The sequence below is a fragment of the Gracilinanus agilis genome, chromosome 2 (genome assembly GCF_016433145.1).
Source record: "Gracilinanus agilis isolate LMUSP501 chromosome 2, AgileGrace, whole genome shotgun sequence".
Taxonomy (NCBI): Eukaryota; Metazoa; Chordata; class Mammalia; order Didelphimorphia; family Didelphidae; genus Gracilinanus; species Gracilinanus agilis.
The window spans coordinates 605093895-605111123 of record NC_058131.1 but is presented as its reverse complement, the minus strand read 5'-3'; the positions used below and the strand labels follow the sequence as shown (position 1 = coordinate 605111123).

At 39.1% G+C, this 17229-nt stretch overlaps 1 protein-coding gene across 1 annotated transcript in view; it reads right to left on the bottom strand.

Moving 5' to 3' along the window:
• The window catches only part of LOC123236214 (cell migration inducing hyaluronidase 1), a 116469-nt gene extending 104333 nt beyond the window's left edge, over positions 1-12136 (bottom strand). The window contains exons 1-4 of the mRNA XM_044662509.1: positions 12031-12136; positions 6206-6355; positions 4614-4752; positions 1746-1982 (exon numbers count right to left, since the gene is read on the bottom strand). Coding sequence (XP_044518444.1) covers positions 1746-1982; positions 4614-4752; positions 6206-6355; positions 12031-12136 — 632 coding nt within the window. The remainder of the gene's footprint in view (positions 1-1745; positions 1983-4613; positions 4753-6205; positions 6356-12030) is intronic.
• Positions 12137-17229: the final 5093 nt, after the last annotated feature.

Sequence of the window (17229 nt, the reverse complement as noted above, 5' to 3'; positions counted from 1 at the left end):
TTGAGAGCCAGGCCTAGAAACAGGAGGTCCTAGGTTCAAATCTGGCTTCAGACACTTCCCAGCTGTGTGACCCTGGGCAAGTCACTTGACCCCCATTGCCTACCCTTACAACTCTTCTGCCTTGGAGCCAATACACAGTATTGACTCCAGGATGGAAGGTAAGGGTTGAAGGAAGGGAGGAAGGAAGAAAGGAAGGAAGGAAGGAAGGAAGGAAGGAAGGAAGGAAGGAAAAGAAAACCCTAAATGAGGTCATGGATGCAACTGAATAGTAGGAGTGGAAACAAGTGTTAAAGGGGCCTCTCAAATGCTTCCTGGGGTAATAGCAGGATAACTGTCTTCTGTTATTGCTGGCCTCATTGAGCAGTTCCTCTCTCTTTTCCTCACTCTAACCTTTCAAAAATTGCATATTTTTCATTTGCTCTACTTTTACTTATTTTTCTTCTGGAAGTAATTTCCATTTGACCATGGAATTACTTTATTCTATTATTGAAATCAAATGTTTTACATCACTTTAACAATTTCCAGCTTTCAAAAAACATAACAACTTGAGGTGAATAATTATTTAGAGAGGAATTATCAATATCATTTACAACTTTAAAAAAATTAATTGGCTGTGATAGTGCCTCTAGATGGCAAAATGGATAGAGTGCCAAGCCTGAAGTCAGAAAGACCTGAGTTCAAATATGACCTCAGGTGGGCAGCTAGGTAGATCAGTGTATTAAGAGCCAGGCCAGAGATGAGAGGTCCTGGGCTTAAATCTGGCCTCAGACACTTCCTAGCTGTGAGACCTTAAGTATGTCACTTAATCTCAATTGCCTAGCCCTTAAGAATCATCCATTTTTGAACCAATACATGCTATTGATTTTAAGATTCTAAGGATTTTTTTAAAAATCCATCCTTAGACACTGACTGACTAGCTGTGTGACTTTGGGCAAGTTATTCAACCCTGTTGACCTCAGTTTTACCATCTGTTAAAAAAGCTGTAGAAGGAAATGGTAAATCACTCAAGCATCTTTGCTAAGAAAACCCCAAATGGGGTTAAAAATAGTCTGAAACAACAGAGTTGGAAGAGCGATGGATTTGGGAACCAGAAGACTTGTGTTCAAGATCCAACTCTGACACTTACTACTTTTGTAACTTTGGGTAAAGAACTTCTCTTTGGAAATCAACTGTCACCTCTGTAAAATGGGCAGAATAATTGTTGCATTGTTACTGCATAGGTGAGGAACAAAAGAGATTCTATAACTGAAGTACTTTATATTCAGGAAGAAACAAATTTGTAAGCTACTGTTATTGTTTCTATAGTACATTAAGTTTGTAACACTGTTCTGAATGAAGATTGATTCTTAACAATAGACTGAAGAAAGTGGGGAAACTGAGGCACAGAGAAGTTATGAGACTTCATTGCCTTTGAGAGAGGTATCAATTCAACTCAAGTAAGAACATTCTAGGTACTGGCTAACAAAATGAATATTCATTAATTCCTTTGATATTTTTGACCTTTTGTTTTTCTGAATTAATTGTTATTATTTTTTTCTATTTCAATAAAATAATTTTTGGTCATTTAATTGGGAAAAACTGATAAATGGAAATAAGTAAGACATCGTTTCATATATATATTGTATATATATTTTGGTCAAATGATACCTTCTCTGATGGGGGAGGGAGGGAGTTAACTGAGTATTTTAATGTAACAAATAAACAAATACTTTTAAAAAGGGAAGAAATGTTTAAATAGGCCTTACCGGTCCGAATGAATGACAGAACCAAGTTTGGGATTAATGACATGAACAATGACACCACGATGGCCCCAGCTCCTTTCAAAGTAATAACCTCCCTCACTCATCCCTCCTGGGTGGAGGGTCTTATTAAGAAAAGTCCAAGAGAGCTTCTTCTGCCCATGCATCTCCAGAGTGCCACCCTGGCCAACTCCAATATACTTTAGTCCATAGTAATAGTCAGGCTCACTGCCATCATCAGCTCTAAAAGTAAAAAACAAACAAATAAAGAAAACAGCCAAAACAAACCCAGGTTATAACTATGAAATTATTAAGGAAATAAGCATTTATATAGCACCTACTACATGCCAGGCACTGCATGAAGCACTTTTACAAATATTATGCCATTTGATTCTCACAATTGCCTTCTTATTTTTATAGCCATTTTACAGTTGAGGAAATTGAAGCAAATGGGGATTAAGTGACTTACCCAGGGTAAGTAATAAATTATTCTGGAAGTTGCTGAGGAGCAAAGCTCAGTATCGAAGGCAAGGATCACACTTGATATATTAACCCCAACTCATACAGTGCCTCACATAATGGATACTCCATCACTCAGCAACATTTACTAAGTGCCTACTAAGTGCAATTTACTAGGTTAACAGAAATCATAAAGACGAAAATGAAACTCTCTTTGTTCTAAAGAGATCCAGAAAACATTTGTTGAATAAATCAAAAAATGTCATTAAAAATAACAATCAGATCTTCCACTAACAAATCAATATTCAAGGTTCAGGACAAATATGAGATACTTCCATCAGTCAGTCAATTAACATTTATTAAAGATGTCTTATGTGCCAATGCAAAATGCATCTATCACTAAGTATTATTAGAATTATTAGAAATTCTTCTTTTGCTTATAAATAACACAGTTTGAAGACTTTATGAGAAATAGAATTGCTGAGATAATTCCTGTATTTCCTAGTCATACCTTGGCTACCATGTATTGGAAAACAAAATAAGTCCAGTAATATTCAATACACATGACAAGGAAATATGGTCTAGTAAAGGGCCGATCTTTTGTTCTTGGAGTGGAATTTCATTCCTTTCAATTTTTCTTGATTTTACTTTAACCAAGTTCTTCTCTTAAACTCTATGTTAATGATCCACTATTCTACTGAAGTGATCCTGGGTTCCCAAAGGCTATAATTTAAGAGCTCCCACGATAGCACAGTTGCAAGAACACTGGCTCTAGAGTCAGAGAATGTGGGTTCAAATTCTTTCTCTAAAATCTACTACCAATGTGACCTTGGACAAGTCATGGAATGACTCTGAGTCTTAGTTTCCTCAACTATAAAATGAGGGGGTTGGACAAAACAGCCCCCAATATCATTTTCAGCTTTATTTCTGTGATTTTATAAAATCTTCAAGTATGGGACTGATGAATGATCATTGATCCTTTCAAGAACCCATCCAGATAGGCTCATTGCCAGAAGGCTGACCACCAACTAATAATTTAGGGGAGGTGGCTATGAAGAAGCTCTACTATAGTGAGGTGGGCTGTGATCACTGGATGGAACACCACCACCAATGAAATCCTGGATATTCTGAATTATTGCATTCTCCATAAATTAGGCTATGATTGGAAGATGGTTGGAGGAGCTAAGGAAGTGTGGCATCTAATTCATACAAATTAAAATTACTTGTGAATTACATATTTCTACAGCATCTTCTACATCATAGTGGCTTCTTTTAGAATGAAAGTTCTCTGTGAACTGGGATTGTTTTATTTATTGAATCTGTGTCCCAGCTCCTAGCATAGTACCTGCCACATACTAGGTGTTTAATAAGTATTTATTGGCTGATTGTTGATTGATCATTGATGTTTATCATCATTTAAGCTAGAACTGTGATTACTCTCATGATTCATCCTGGCATGAAAACTTAGGCTCTCAAAAGTTACACCTCCATAGCACAAGTTCTGTTAGGTTACATTGAGCTGAAAATGTTTCAAAAAAGGGCCTGCTTAATTAATCAATTAGAAAAAAAGGAAAAAGAAAAAAAATGGCCTGGTGGGACAACTAGGTAATGCAGTGGATAGGGCACAAGGACTGCTAGTGTCAGGAGAACCTGGGTTCAAATAGGACCTTCCTACCTGGGTGACCTTGGGCAAGTCACTTAGCTCTGTTTGCCCCTTTCCCTTCTATCTTAGAGTTATTACTAAAATAGAAAATAAGGATTTAAAAGAAAAAAGTATGGGCTTAGTAATGAACTGTCCATTGCCCAGCAACCAAATTAGCTAATGAGAAAGACTGATCAGCTCATCCTCTTTGTAGTAGCTAGGTAGTTTAGTAGATTAGAGTACTCGGCCTTGGGTCAAAAAGGCCTGGGTTCAAATTTGGCCTCAGACACTTACTAGCTACATGACTTTAGACAAGTTATTTAAATCTGTTTGCCTCTGTTTGCTCATCTGTAAAAATGGGGATAAAAAGTCCCTACCTCCCAGGGTTGTTGAGAGGATTAAATGAGATCACAATTGTAAAGTGCTTAGCATAGTGCCAGGCACATTGTAAGTATCATATGGATACTAGTTATTATTATTATTATTATTATTATTATTACTTCTTACAACCAAAAGATTGGTCACCAGATGATAATTGTTTTAGCTAGAGACATTAACAAAGAACTATCTACAAAATGGAGGGATGGTTGTCCGGATTAATGGAGAGAATATCTACAATGATGAAACTGTTTTTTCCCCAAATTCCTGAGGTATTGAAGACTATTTTATATCAATATTACAAGTAGAATAGGACCTCTTGATATCTTTTTAAAAAAAACTCTCTTAAATCCAACTCAATCTTGTAGTACAGTCCAGGAAAGCTATTTACCTACCTTCCAAACAAGATGATGCTGAAATTACTCTGGAAAAGACAAGTCTCACTCCCAACATGCATTTCTCCACCATTCTCAATAAGTATGTATCGAGTCCGCAAAACAATTGGCTCAGTGTTATCCTTAATAACTAGTTTTCCTGTACAGGAAGAAACAGGGTGAATTTTGAGAAGCAGTATTGAGATGTGAGCATAGAAGAAACTAAAATCTAGAAGAAAATGGGAAAGGTGATTAGTCCAACAGCTTCATTTTACAGGTGAGAAAACCAAGACCTAAGTAATAAAGTAAATTGTAGGAAACCACAGGGTAAGCTAGTAGCAAATATGGCCTTCTTTTTTTAAAAACCCTAATATCTTTTTTATATATCCTTCTATATTAATTTTATTTGTTACAAGGCTAGGCAATGGGGGTTAAGTGACTTGCCCAGGGTCACACAGCTAGGAAGTGTCTGAAGCCAGATTTGAACCTAGGACCTCCTGTCTCTAGGCCTGGCTCTCAATCCTCTGAGCCATCTGGCTGCCCCCCAAATATCTTCTAGAAGATAATTCACAATTCTTTTTCTCCAATGTTATGACATGATCCTGACCAACTTACTTGCTTGAACCTCAGTTTTCTTATTTGTAACATGAAGGGAAGGTTGGATTAAGTGACTTCTCAAGAACTTTCTTGATCTAACTCTAGGATCTCAGGAATTCTCCCCCAAGGCAGTTTTTTTTTTTCTCTTTTGGCCTTCCTTCCAATCCTCTTTTCTTTGATCTGGACCTGTGATTTTATTGTTATTATGGATCTCCTACTAAAAAGTGGAGCAATGCATAGAGTGTTGTGTTTGGAATCCAGAAGACCTATCTTCTTGAGTTCGAACTCAGCCTCAGACACCTCCTAGCTTGTATGACCGTGAGCAAATCACTTTAACCCTATTTGTTTCAGTTTCCTCATATGTTAAATGAGCTGGAGAAAGCAATGGCCAACCACTCTAGTATTTCTGCCAAGAAAACACCAACTGGGGTCATAAAGAGTTGGATGTGAATGAAAAACAACTGAATGAATTAAAAAAAAAAAAAAAGAAGAACCTCTCCCTCTCAGTGCAGGTTAGTAACTTCTCTGAGATTTAGAGACTTAAAGTCTTAAAGAGTCGGAATAGGGCACTAAGAGGTCCGCTGACTTTCCTATGGTCACATTATAGGTACTAGGTTTTTTGACAACAGAGCCAGCATCCTTGAGCCTGGCTGCCCTAATATCCTGTGAAAAGCATCATATTTGCTTAATATGGTTGTTGCCATATAATGTGCTTAGATGAGAAATTGCCTTGGGAGGAAATTACCAGGATAAATAAGTGTGCCACTGATGAGTTTCTTTTATAAAACCTCTAAGGCCAAGCTATAAACCAGCTCTGAACTGCACAAAGCCTATGATTAGTTCCAAGAACCAGCTGCTCTGAATGATTTAAACTGGAGCTAACAGCAAGTCATTTGTTCTGTCTATCTGAACACATGGCAAAAACCTGTCCTAGCCTTTTCTCTTATTAGGAGGGATTTTTAGGCAGGAAAGGAAAAGAGAAGAGAGAGCTTGCTGAAGGATACTTTGCTGCTTACCTCCATCTGTAATGTGGATGGAATGGACCGTGGCTGAGGATGTAAGCAGAAGCCTTCTGCCCTCACCAATGTGAACATGGTGATCTTCATTATGGCCAGGAGACCAGGGATGTAAATCAGGGTTATGGTCAGGACATTCTGCTGATGCTCCTGGAAATGAAGAGAAGTACCATTTATCCACAATCCATTAAATACCCATTTCCTCTCTTCGTGGGCCTTTCTCCCAAGATGCTTCCTTGCCCCTCACCCTCACACCTACAAAAATGGGAGAATTATCAGAATGATCTCCACTTTACAGATGGCAAAGCTGAGTCACAAAAATCAATCTTGCCAAGTCTCTAGGCAAGTTAAATGTTGGAAACAAAGCTCATCTCTCTTGATTCCTAAGGGTCCTTCTATTCTTTCAAAAGTAGTATTGATTCCCCTTTCTCTCTGACCATAATGAAGACGCTATCCCTTGATCAGGTTCCACTTTGTTATCACAATTTCCCAGGTAATAAATTATCACACAAGTGACTTTTTGAAAGTCAGCATACTAGACTTCTAGTCAGGAAGCTCTGGGTTCAAATTCCACTTAAGAAATTTACTAGCTGGGTGAGTTGTCCCCTTTGTGTCTCAGATTCTCATTTGTAAAAAAAAGTGGTTGGGCTGATTGTCCTCTGAGGCCCCCTCTAGCTCTAAATTCCTGAGCTTATGATCCTGTGACTTCCTAGTTCAGAGAGTATAGAAAGGATTTGGAAGCAATCTGAGAAACAATAACAATCATAAATATTGATTATTTTTGCAGTGTACAAAACTCCGGTATACATGAATCATCTTTTTACAATTTTATAACCTAAGTAGAATGGAGACAAAAACAGATTCATAGGTGGGAGGAACTACCTGTAGCACCCAGCTTCTTAACTGACTATGAGGATCAAAACTTTTAAAATGTCAGCTATGATTAGTATTATTAAATTATCCATTTCCATTTTGAAGATGAGAAAACAGAGGTCTAGAGTAAGGGACCACTAGATTGTCTAAGGAGAGTCAAAGGCTTGTCCAAGGAATTCAAAGCTCCCATGCTAATTAGTAGTGGATTGGGTCTCTGAGGAGCAATTATACTTATAATGAGAGAGAGACAAAGTCAGAGAGAGACAGAGAGACAGAGAGACAGAGAGAGAGACAGAGAGAGAGAGAGAGACACAGAGAGAGAGAGAAAATGTAGGTTGTTTTTTGAAGAGGAAGAAAGCACCTAACAACCTGAGGGAAAGAATCAAAATCCATTCCTCAATCCTTAAACCTTATCACTGAGTCTGATGGAATCATCAAACTGGAAATGCTGATTACCATTTGCAACTCAAATTATTTCATTAAGGGGAGGGGTTTGAATTCAGTGGGATTTTTTTTTAAAACCCTTACCTTCCATTTTGGAATCAATATTGTGTATTGGTTCTAAGGCAGAAGAGCAGTAAGGGCTAGGAAATGGGGGTTAAGTGACTTGCCCAGGGTCACACAGCTAGGAAGTATCTGAGGTCAAATTTGAACCCAGGACCTCCCATCTCTAGGCTTAGCTCTCAATCCAATGAGTTACCCAGCTGCCTTTAATTCAGTGGAATTTTAATGAAGCATTTTCTTCTTTTGCAAATTCAGAGGGATCTGTTAGTGGCCATCAGATGGAAAATACAGACTAGCTCAGCAGTGGGATCTTTATCTTAATGCAATAATATTGTATTACCAAATATGTGGCAAAACTGCCAAGACGCGTTTTAGAAAACTATTTCTGCTGCAGTATCCAGAAGATGAGAAAGTGCAGGGGAAAATGGGCAAGAAATCCAGGGGACTATTTCTCCCCTGTGGAATAAGGAAAACTGACAAATGGCAGTTTGACCCAAACCTGGGTTGAAAACTTAGCCTCCTTTCGGCCTCAGAAGCAGAGCTAGAGATCTAAAGAATACCCCAGAGAGGGAAAGATCTTCATGTATCCCCTCTGTCAAGACATAACCAAGACAATTATCCAAGGCCAATGAGTCACTATATGTTCTGCCCTAGGGAGAGTGCTTTCCATTCCAGATACATTTAATCTGAGCTCAAACAGGCAAAGAAGTACCGTTCCCCAGCTATGCTCTAGGGAGGAGTGGTTCAGACTTGGCTCCGTACCCTATAGATCCGAATGGGAAACTGTTCTTGGATTAGCCTGTTAAGCTGATCTGCTATTTGTAGGATTTCAAGAGCAGGCAAACAGCATCCATCTTTCTCCCTATTCACATTTAGCCTTAACACAACAGATATTCCTGTCCCTGTGCCATCCTAGACATTTCGGCTTCGAGTGGAAAGTTTTTGCTTTGGGCCTTGACGCCTTACCCTTCCATCAGGGAAATTTGGGATTCCCTTTGCATGATTCAGATTCAGTGTTATTAAATGACTTCCAGTCATGGATCTGCAGTACATTTGGTGAAATACTTGTTGGAATTTCTGCCGTTTGTTCAGGCCAGTGATAGCGTGGTGCAGTGAAAAGGGGAATGGCCTAGGAGTCTAGAGAGGTTGGAGTTCAGGTTTTGCCTCTGACAGTTCATAGCTGTGTGACTTTAGGCAAGCTATTTTTTTTCAACTGTAAATTAGGAATATGAGGTAGCTAGGGGGCTCAATGGCTATAGTGCTGGACCTGGAGTCAGAAAGACCTGAGTTCAAATCCAGGCTCAGATTTTTCCTAGCTGTATGACCCTGAGCAAGTCACTTAAAAGTCTAATTTCCTGGGGGGGGGGGGGGGAAGATCTACAGGAAAAAACAAAACAAAACATCAAATCACTCTAAGAAAACTCCATGGATAGCTATGGCCCATGGGATCATGAAGAATCAGACATGACTGAATGACTGAACAACAAGATAGGAATAATAATACCTAAAGTACCTCCTTCACAGGGTTTTTGGGAGGAGGATCAAATGAAATATATATGTAGAAGCAGCTAGACGGCACAGTGGATAGAAAGTCAGACTCAGAGTTGGAAGGTCCTGGGTTCGAATCTGGCCTCAGACACTTCCTAGCTATGTGACCCTGGGCAAGTCACTTAACTCCAAATGCCTAGCCCTTACTACTCTTCTGCCTTGGAACTGATATACAGAAGGTAAGGGTTTAAATATATATCCTTTGCATACTTTAAAGTATCATATAAGGGCCAGTTATTAATACAATGGATCCCAAAAGATTTGGTGAACTATTAAGATACAAATGTTTCAAGTGCATTAAAACTTTTGAAACATAATTTAAGCAGAAGAATAGAGGCAAAATTTGTATAGTACAGTTTCTGCTTCTCTTAAGTATGAGATAGAATATGTCTGAAAAGTAGAGAGTTAGGCAACTAGGTAGCACAGTGGATAGAGAGCCAGACTTGGAGTTGGAAGAACCTGGGTTCAAATCCGTTGTTAGACACTTCCTAGCTGTGTAACCCTGGGCAAGTCACTTAACCCCCATTGCCTGGCCCTCACCATTCTTCTGCCTTGGAACCAATACATTCTAAGACAGAAGGTAAAGGTTTAAACAAAAAATGGTAGACAGAAAGTGAGAAAAGTGTTGTGGGTATGAAGAGTTTGTTTTCCTTTTCACAGAATCTTAGAGTGAAAAGAAACCTCATCAGCTATTAAGATCCACCCATACCTGACCAACACCTAGTCTTAGATAAACAAGGGGCCATTTTCAAGTGACTTGAAATTGTAAAGCAAAAGGGAAGGTCTCAGTCCATCAAGAAATGCACAGGGCAGCTCAGTGGCTCAATGGATTGAGAGCCCTACAGGTCCAACCCTAGCCTCATACACTTCCTAGCAGTGTGACCTTGGGCAAGTCACTTATCCCTCATTGCCTAGCCCTTACCATTCTTCTGCCTTGCAACCAATACTTAGTATTGATTCTAAGACATAATGCAAAGGTTTAAAAAAAAAATAAATGTTCATAGAATCATGGAAATTTAGAGGTGGAAAGGATCTCGGTGGCCAATCTCCAGGCCAATCTAAAGAATGTTAAATAAAACATCCCCAACAAGAGGTCATCCAGCCTCTCCTTGAAAAACGTCCAATGAGGAGGAGTCCATTACTTCTGAAGGCCTCCCATTCCACTCTTGGTCAGCATTAAATGTCTTGATGCCAGATTTCAATTTGTCTCTTAGCAGCTTTCACCTATTGTTCCTACTTCTGCCATCTGGAGCCAAAGAGAATAAATCTAATCTCTGCCACGTGGAATTCAATTCAAACTCTTGGACTAAATTCACATTAAGGATTCCATGACATATTACTACGTTCTACCTGCACCTTTCTGATGTCATGAGGATTATTTCTTAGCAAGATGAGGAAAATACCTTGAATTCATTCTAGAAAACGATCATTTACAAATAAAAATGAGAACAGTGATAGTAAATGAGGCTGAAATTTAAAAAAAATATTTAATCAACTTTAAAAAATTTGTTATCCTTAACAAACTTGCACTCGACATTTGATTTTTATTGATTATAATTTTGTTTTTGGATTCACAGGATAGTCCTCTCTTGCTGTCAGATGTGAAAAGAAATTAGAGATAACTTTGGTCTATTTGAGCTGCCTAATCATTCTCTCTAGTAACTTCAGTAAAGGGCTACCTTCTCCTACTGGAATAATAAGCCTGGATGCCTGACCCCACATTACCTCCAGCCCTCATAGCTAAGGCAACTCAACCTGAAGGCATAGTCAGGACAGTAGGAATAAAAGGAGCCATGAGAAATCAGGCAGTTGTAGTCTGGTCCTGGTTACTAGGTTCTTTCTTTGTTCTCTGTGAACCTTGAATCTCTATTTTCAGATACGGGGTTCCGATCTTACTCTCCTGTTCCTGAGTCCCTTCCTTGAAATATTACCCAATAGCCCAAGTCATCGGCCTTCAAGAAATGAGAATCCTTACCCCTAGTCCATTTGAGCTACTTCTCTGTTTTCAGTTGCCAGATCTCAGTGATGCTTGGGACCAGTCTGCTCTCATCTCTACCTATTGCCTATCACTAGAATCCCCCAAACTGACCAGTAGAAACCCTCACCTCTTGCAGGCTCTCTGATTCTACCACTGACTTGTTCTACTCTCGGTCTCTTGACTGATACCAGATGTTTCTGCTCCCCTTGTGTACTTCCACCTAGGACATCAGGCTGTCTATGGCTAGACCCCAGTAATGTTGAGAAACTGCCTGTCTGGGTCCTTGCCTGTTACCTCCTACTAAATTTCTCTGACACTCACAGGGAGACTCACATGATTTATATAAATTAATGTCAACAAATTTATAGAAAACATTTAATGTTATATATCTATTTTAATATAAAATAATTAAATTGTTATTAAAATTTATTTGTTTTAGAGATTCTTTTTTTCTTTGTTTTCATTTGAATAGGTTTAAATTTTTTTAATTTTGCTATCTCAATCAAGATTCTGGGCAAAGTAAAGAGGGAACAAACTACAGAAGGCAAGAATTACTAAATAACTCACTTTGTTAAAATTAATTTGTTTTGGGAAAGACAGAGATCATATAAACTGCATCTCCCTCTTAATTTTAAATTGACATCCAAAGAGGTCAGATGACTTGTCTAAGGCCATACAGGTAGTAGAGATTTTACTCAGATTCAGGTATTCTGATGTCAATCACTATCTCACACTGTTCACATCTTAACTGCCCACCTTTTCAGGTTTCCTCCTTTCACCCTCTTATTAGAGACTACTATTCTCTGGCAGATCTCTCTAATCTTTGGGTCTCCACTATCTGGGCCACCGTTATCACCACCAAAAGCCCACTTGTGACACCCCTGATCTTCTAGGAGCATCATTAACATTAGAAACTACTCACCTGGGAACATAGCAGGAGTGAAGAAGGCAAATGCAAGCCAGCTGAGTGCCAGCCCCATCTTGAGAAGAGAGGGATGCTTTCCAGCTTTCCCAGCTTTCCCTTTCATTCTGGTGGAGTATCTGAAACCAGAGCCCGCCAATGGCAAAAACTCAGTTGGGACATGAAGTTTACTGACCAATTAACACCTTAACTTTCCCCTCTAATTCAACTATGGCAACAACATAGGATCCAGATTCCCCATCGACAGGCTCAACTGAATCAACATGCAGAGGATGGCAAACACAAAAAGAGAAACTGGCAGACAAACTGAATGGCACAGCAATATAGAGCAGACATACGGCAATAGGATCCAGGAGCACCGAGCAGGCAGACACATAGAAGGCACGCTTGCTCACGCATACACACTTGGTAAACAGCTGGAACTGAACACTCAAGGTTATGAAATGAAGAGTTTGTACAGGCAGTCTTTTCTTTCCCCATCATAGCTCAGGCAATGGCTTTGCTAGTGTCCAACCCAAAGGCTTGACTGCCACTGCATTTGTCCTGCTGCACAGAGATTGAGTCACAGATGAAATTTCATCCTCAGCCCAGAACCTCCCACCCCTGAATGTAGCTTTTTCTTAACTTAGAAAACGGAGAGGGAAAAGTAAACCAACCCTCCTTGAAAGTAAGGTGGGAATTACTCAAATGAATAGCATTACATTACCCCAGTCGGGTTAGAATATTAGAGTCATTTGTATTTATTCATTTTAACCATCTCCCATCATTCCCTCAATGTGCATTATCTAAAGTGGCAACTGAAGGTGAGTCCCTAGCCAGGTGAACCAGGGGCTGGAGGACTTTAAAAAGCCCCCATTCCTTTGTAATTATATTTGGATACTTAGATTTGATTGAACAACGGAACAAATATCAAGGACCTACTTCATTCAGATCGCCATCCTATGCAGTTTCAGTCAAGGTTCAGGCAAGTCTTCTCTTTTCACTACTTGCCCAATAAACTAAGAACTGTCCCTATCCCTTCGACTTGCAGTAAAGCTCATTTCTCAAATGGGGGTAGACTAATGAATCTTTAATATCTCTTGAAGCTATATGAATCAAGACCCAATGTCTGGAGGGAGGAACAGATCATGTCTGATGTGACAGGAGGTGCTCTTCCTCCTAGGTGTATTGAGTGGGTTGTGTTGAAAAGGGGGAAAATGGCTATTCACCAAAGAAGGAGGTTAATTTTAAAAAAATAAGCTACGTATCAGTGCTAATAATGGCATCTTAACAGTCATTCTGCCTGAGGTGGGATCAGGTTTGTCAGACATAATGGAACAAATTCTCTTTGTTTCCCTCAGATTTTCAGAGACACATGTCACTCGATACAGAAATACATTTCCCAAGGTATCCAGAGCAATGGTGCGCATTTTTATTCTCAATGGAAAAGCCAAGAGGGGATGAGACAAATGAAGAACTTGCTGTCCCCAGCAGGGAAGATAGAATGTCTGCTACTGAGCCCTAGGAAGGGCAATGTGATCACAAAGGCCCTTGGGAAGAAAACACTTATATTGCGTGATGAGGCAGCAGCCCTCACTTGGTGATAATAGAGGCAAGGAACATAAAGGATCATAGGTTTTAGAAGAAGAAATTTGATAGATTATAGTTCAACCCCTCATTTTATAGAGAGAGAAATGGGGAGTCAATAAATGATTGAAATGGCTTGTCATTTAAATGGCACTGCCATCTGTCATACAGAAGCATCAGAGCTGGTATTCAAACTCAAGTCTCCTAACTCTAATTCTCATCTGTCTTCTACTAATCACACTGATGGCATACAGGAGACAGTATTGCAAAGAGCACAGGAACTGGAGGCAGGACATCTGGGTTCTGGTCCTGACTTTGTGAACTCGGGCAAGCTACTCAAACACTTGAAGAAGCTTCTATTTTTTTCCTTTGTAAAATCAGGAGAAGTTATCACAGAGGTCCCTTTTAGCTCTGACGTGCTAGGAGTTAAACTCATTTTGGGGGCAGCTGGGAAACATCGAGCCTGGAGTCAAAAAGACTTGAGTTCAAATCTGATCTTAGACACTTACTGGCTGTGCAACTCTGGGCAAGTTACTTAACCTCTGTTTGCCTCAGTTTTCTTATCTGTAAAATGGGGGTAATAATAACATCTACATCCCAGAATTCCTGGGAAGATCAAATGAGATAATAAATGTAAAGTGTCTGGCACAGTGCCTGGCACATAATAAGCACCATAAATCTTCACTATTATTATTAGTTGCCAGTGATAATTATAATAACAATAATAATAATGGCTTTTGTTTGTATGTCTCTTAAAGGCTTACAGTGCATTTTACACCCTTGATTTTATTAGATCCTCACACAATACCTTGTGGACTATATGTTAATCAAAGCTTAGTTCTCCCAGATCCTGGTTCCATGCACTATTGTTAGGCTTTCATACAGTGAAGATCTGGGATTTCATCAATATTGGATCTATTCCTCTGACTGGTACAGATTATAACCCTCTTCAGTGCCTTAATAGTTACTGTAGCCAGAAAAAGTCATCATCTGGAGGCCAGTCATCTGCTATTGAGCCTCTCTGAATGCCACTAAATTGACTCTCAATTGATAATATATCATTTCAGGTCCATACTGGAAGCTTCAACAGGCTTATTGGAACCTGCCAGAGCTTGTAGTTCATCAGCATAGCCCAAGGTCACCTCTGAGTCACCAAAAAGGCCTAACATAGGATTTTGTTGGAGGTTACATCACATTAAAACTCCAAACCAAAATGGATCATGGGGGAGAGTTCATTAACATTTTGTGTGTGTCATGAACTCCCATTGGTTCCAGTGTTTGGTATAACCAATGGACTAGGAGGCAGCTGGGTAGCTCAGTGGATTAAGAGCTAGGTCTAGAGATGGGAGGTCCTGGGTTCAAAACTAGCCTCAGACACTTCCTAGCTGTGTGACCCTGAGCAAGTCACTTAACCCCTATTGCCTAGCCCTTACTGTTCTTCTGTCTTGGAACCAATATACAATATGGATTCTAAGGTGTAAGATAAGGGTTTAAAAACAAAACAAAACAAACAAACAAACAAACAAAAAAAAACAGTGGACCAGGCAGGTAGGTATCACAGTGGATAGAGCACCGAGCCTGGGGTTAGTCAGGAGATCCTAGGTTCAAATCTGTCCTCAGATACTTTCAAGCTGCATGACCCTGGACAAATCACTTTAACCCCAATTGCCTAGCCCTTGCTACTCTTCTGTTTCAGAATTAATACTAAGACAGAAGTTAAGGGCCAAAAAAAAAAAAAAAAAAAAAAAAAAAAAAAAAAAAAAAAAGTAAAAACCCCGCAAAAACTCTGGTGGACCTTAGAGTAATGTTTTTAACACTAAAAGAACCAGATGTGTCAATTGATGCACTAATTTTTCAAATATTTCAAATAATTTTACTATAATTTCTCCTACCCATGCAAAACCTTTTTAAATCTAAGCAAATATTATCATTTTACTTTGAAATTAAAATTGCCACCCTTTCATCTCTATTTTTTTTTTTTTTGCCTTTTGGGTAAAATAAAATTCATTGCATCAGTTGGCCAGTTGGGTCAGCTGGTATTTTAAGATATTCTTAAATTCTTGTCCTTTTAAATGAGCAAAATAAAATACATAGGTTTATGAGGGAAACTGCTGAAATACAATGAGCACAATATTTTTAAAAAATTAAGTTCATGGATTTTTGCTATAGGGAATTTTCTAAAAATCCTAATTTTAAAAAATTAAACTTTTTTTCTATCACTAGGGAGAATTCCTCTGTCTCAAAATCAAATTCATGAGGTTAATGCTTCTGGTCCCCAGGAACCAGAGCAATCATGCTATCCATTAGAGTAAAATTCATATTACTGAATAAAAAACATAGGGTTGTTTTTTTTTAAATAATGCCGTTATTTTTTCTTCATAAGGGCCATATTTACATAAAAAAGGATTTCAATATTCTGCAAGTTTACATACTATAAAGTATTCTTTAAAGTAAAGATAAGGGGGCAGCTGGGTGTCTCAGTGGATGGAGAAACAGGTCTAGAGACAGGAGGGCCTAGGTTCAAATCTGGCCTCAGAGACTTCCCAGCTGTGTGACCCTGGGCAAGTCACTTAACCCCCATTGCCTAGCCCTTACTACTCTTCTGCCCTGGAATTGGCTCCAAGACAGAAGGTAAGGGTTTAAAAAAAAATAATAATAATAATAAAATAAAGTAAAGATAAAATGGAAGCTACAAGAAAACAGGGACTGTTTAACTTTGTATTCCAAGTGACTCGCACATAGTGGGCACTTAATCAGTGGTTGTTGAACTGAAGAAAGCTTCTCTGATCTAATCTTCACATTCTCTCCTAAGTAAGAAGAATTTTTGCAGTTAGCCATTAAAAGTCATCTGGCAAAGATAAGTTGATTCTGATCCCTTCTGTCTGGCAAGACAAACTCTTTGAAATGGTTCCCAGCTGCTGGATGCTTCCAAAAAAATGAATATTAGCAAACAATGCTAAAAAGTCGATGCAGGAAGCCATTAGTTTGTGGCTGGCAGCTACTGAAAGTGTCAATACCCATGATATATCAGAAAACATTCTCTGAAACATGATTTGGAGCCTTGGATCTGTCAAGGTTCTCAGGATAACTTAATGAAGCTTATTCCAAAGGGATGATGAGGGTATGTCTCTCTGTGTGGGAGGAATGTAAACACACATTTTAAAAGTCTGGTGCTCCAAGATTGTCCCTAAGACATCAGACTAATGTGCTACGATGCTCAATGTTTCAGAGTCTCTGGGTTTTTTCAAGTCCAGATTCAGTTTGACCTGTTAGCTAGGTCTGCAAGTGCTCTGGGGAAAAGGCTTGTGGCTATGTATGGTTATAAGGAGAGTCCCAGAGTCAATCCATCGTTGAAAGAGAGGCCAGACTTGGGCCAGCACAGATGAGTTCGCCACAGGACCACCACCTCAACCCTACTTTTTTATCTTCTTCTTTGATCCATTACACACAGGAGTCATTTGCTTCTTTCCTCCATCATCCAAATAATTGGTATGAGAGTTGCCTTCATATCTCACCCAAGTCTCACCTAGAGAAGAAAAGGTGAAAAAAGAGAGAAAAGCAGAATTTTATAGTCACCACCTTTGGAAAGGTCCATGAAGTCACTGGGTAAGAATCTAAAGGTCCACTGTACCA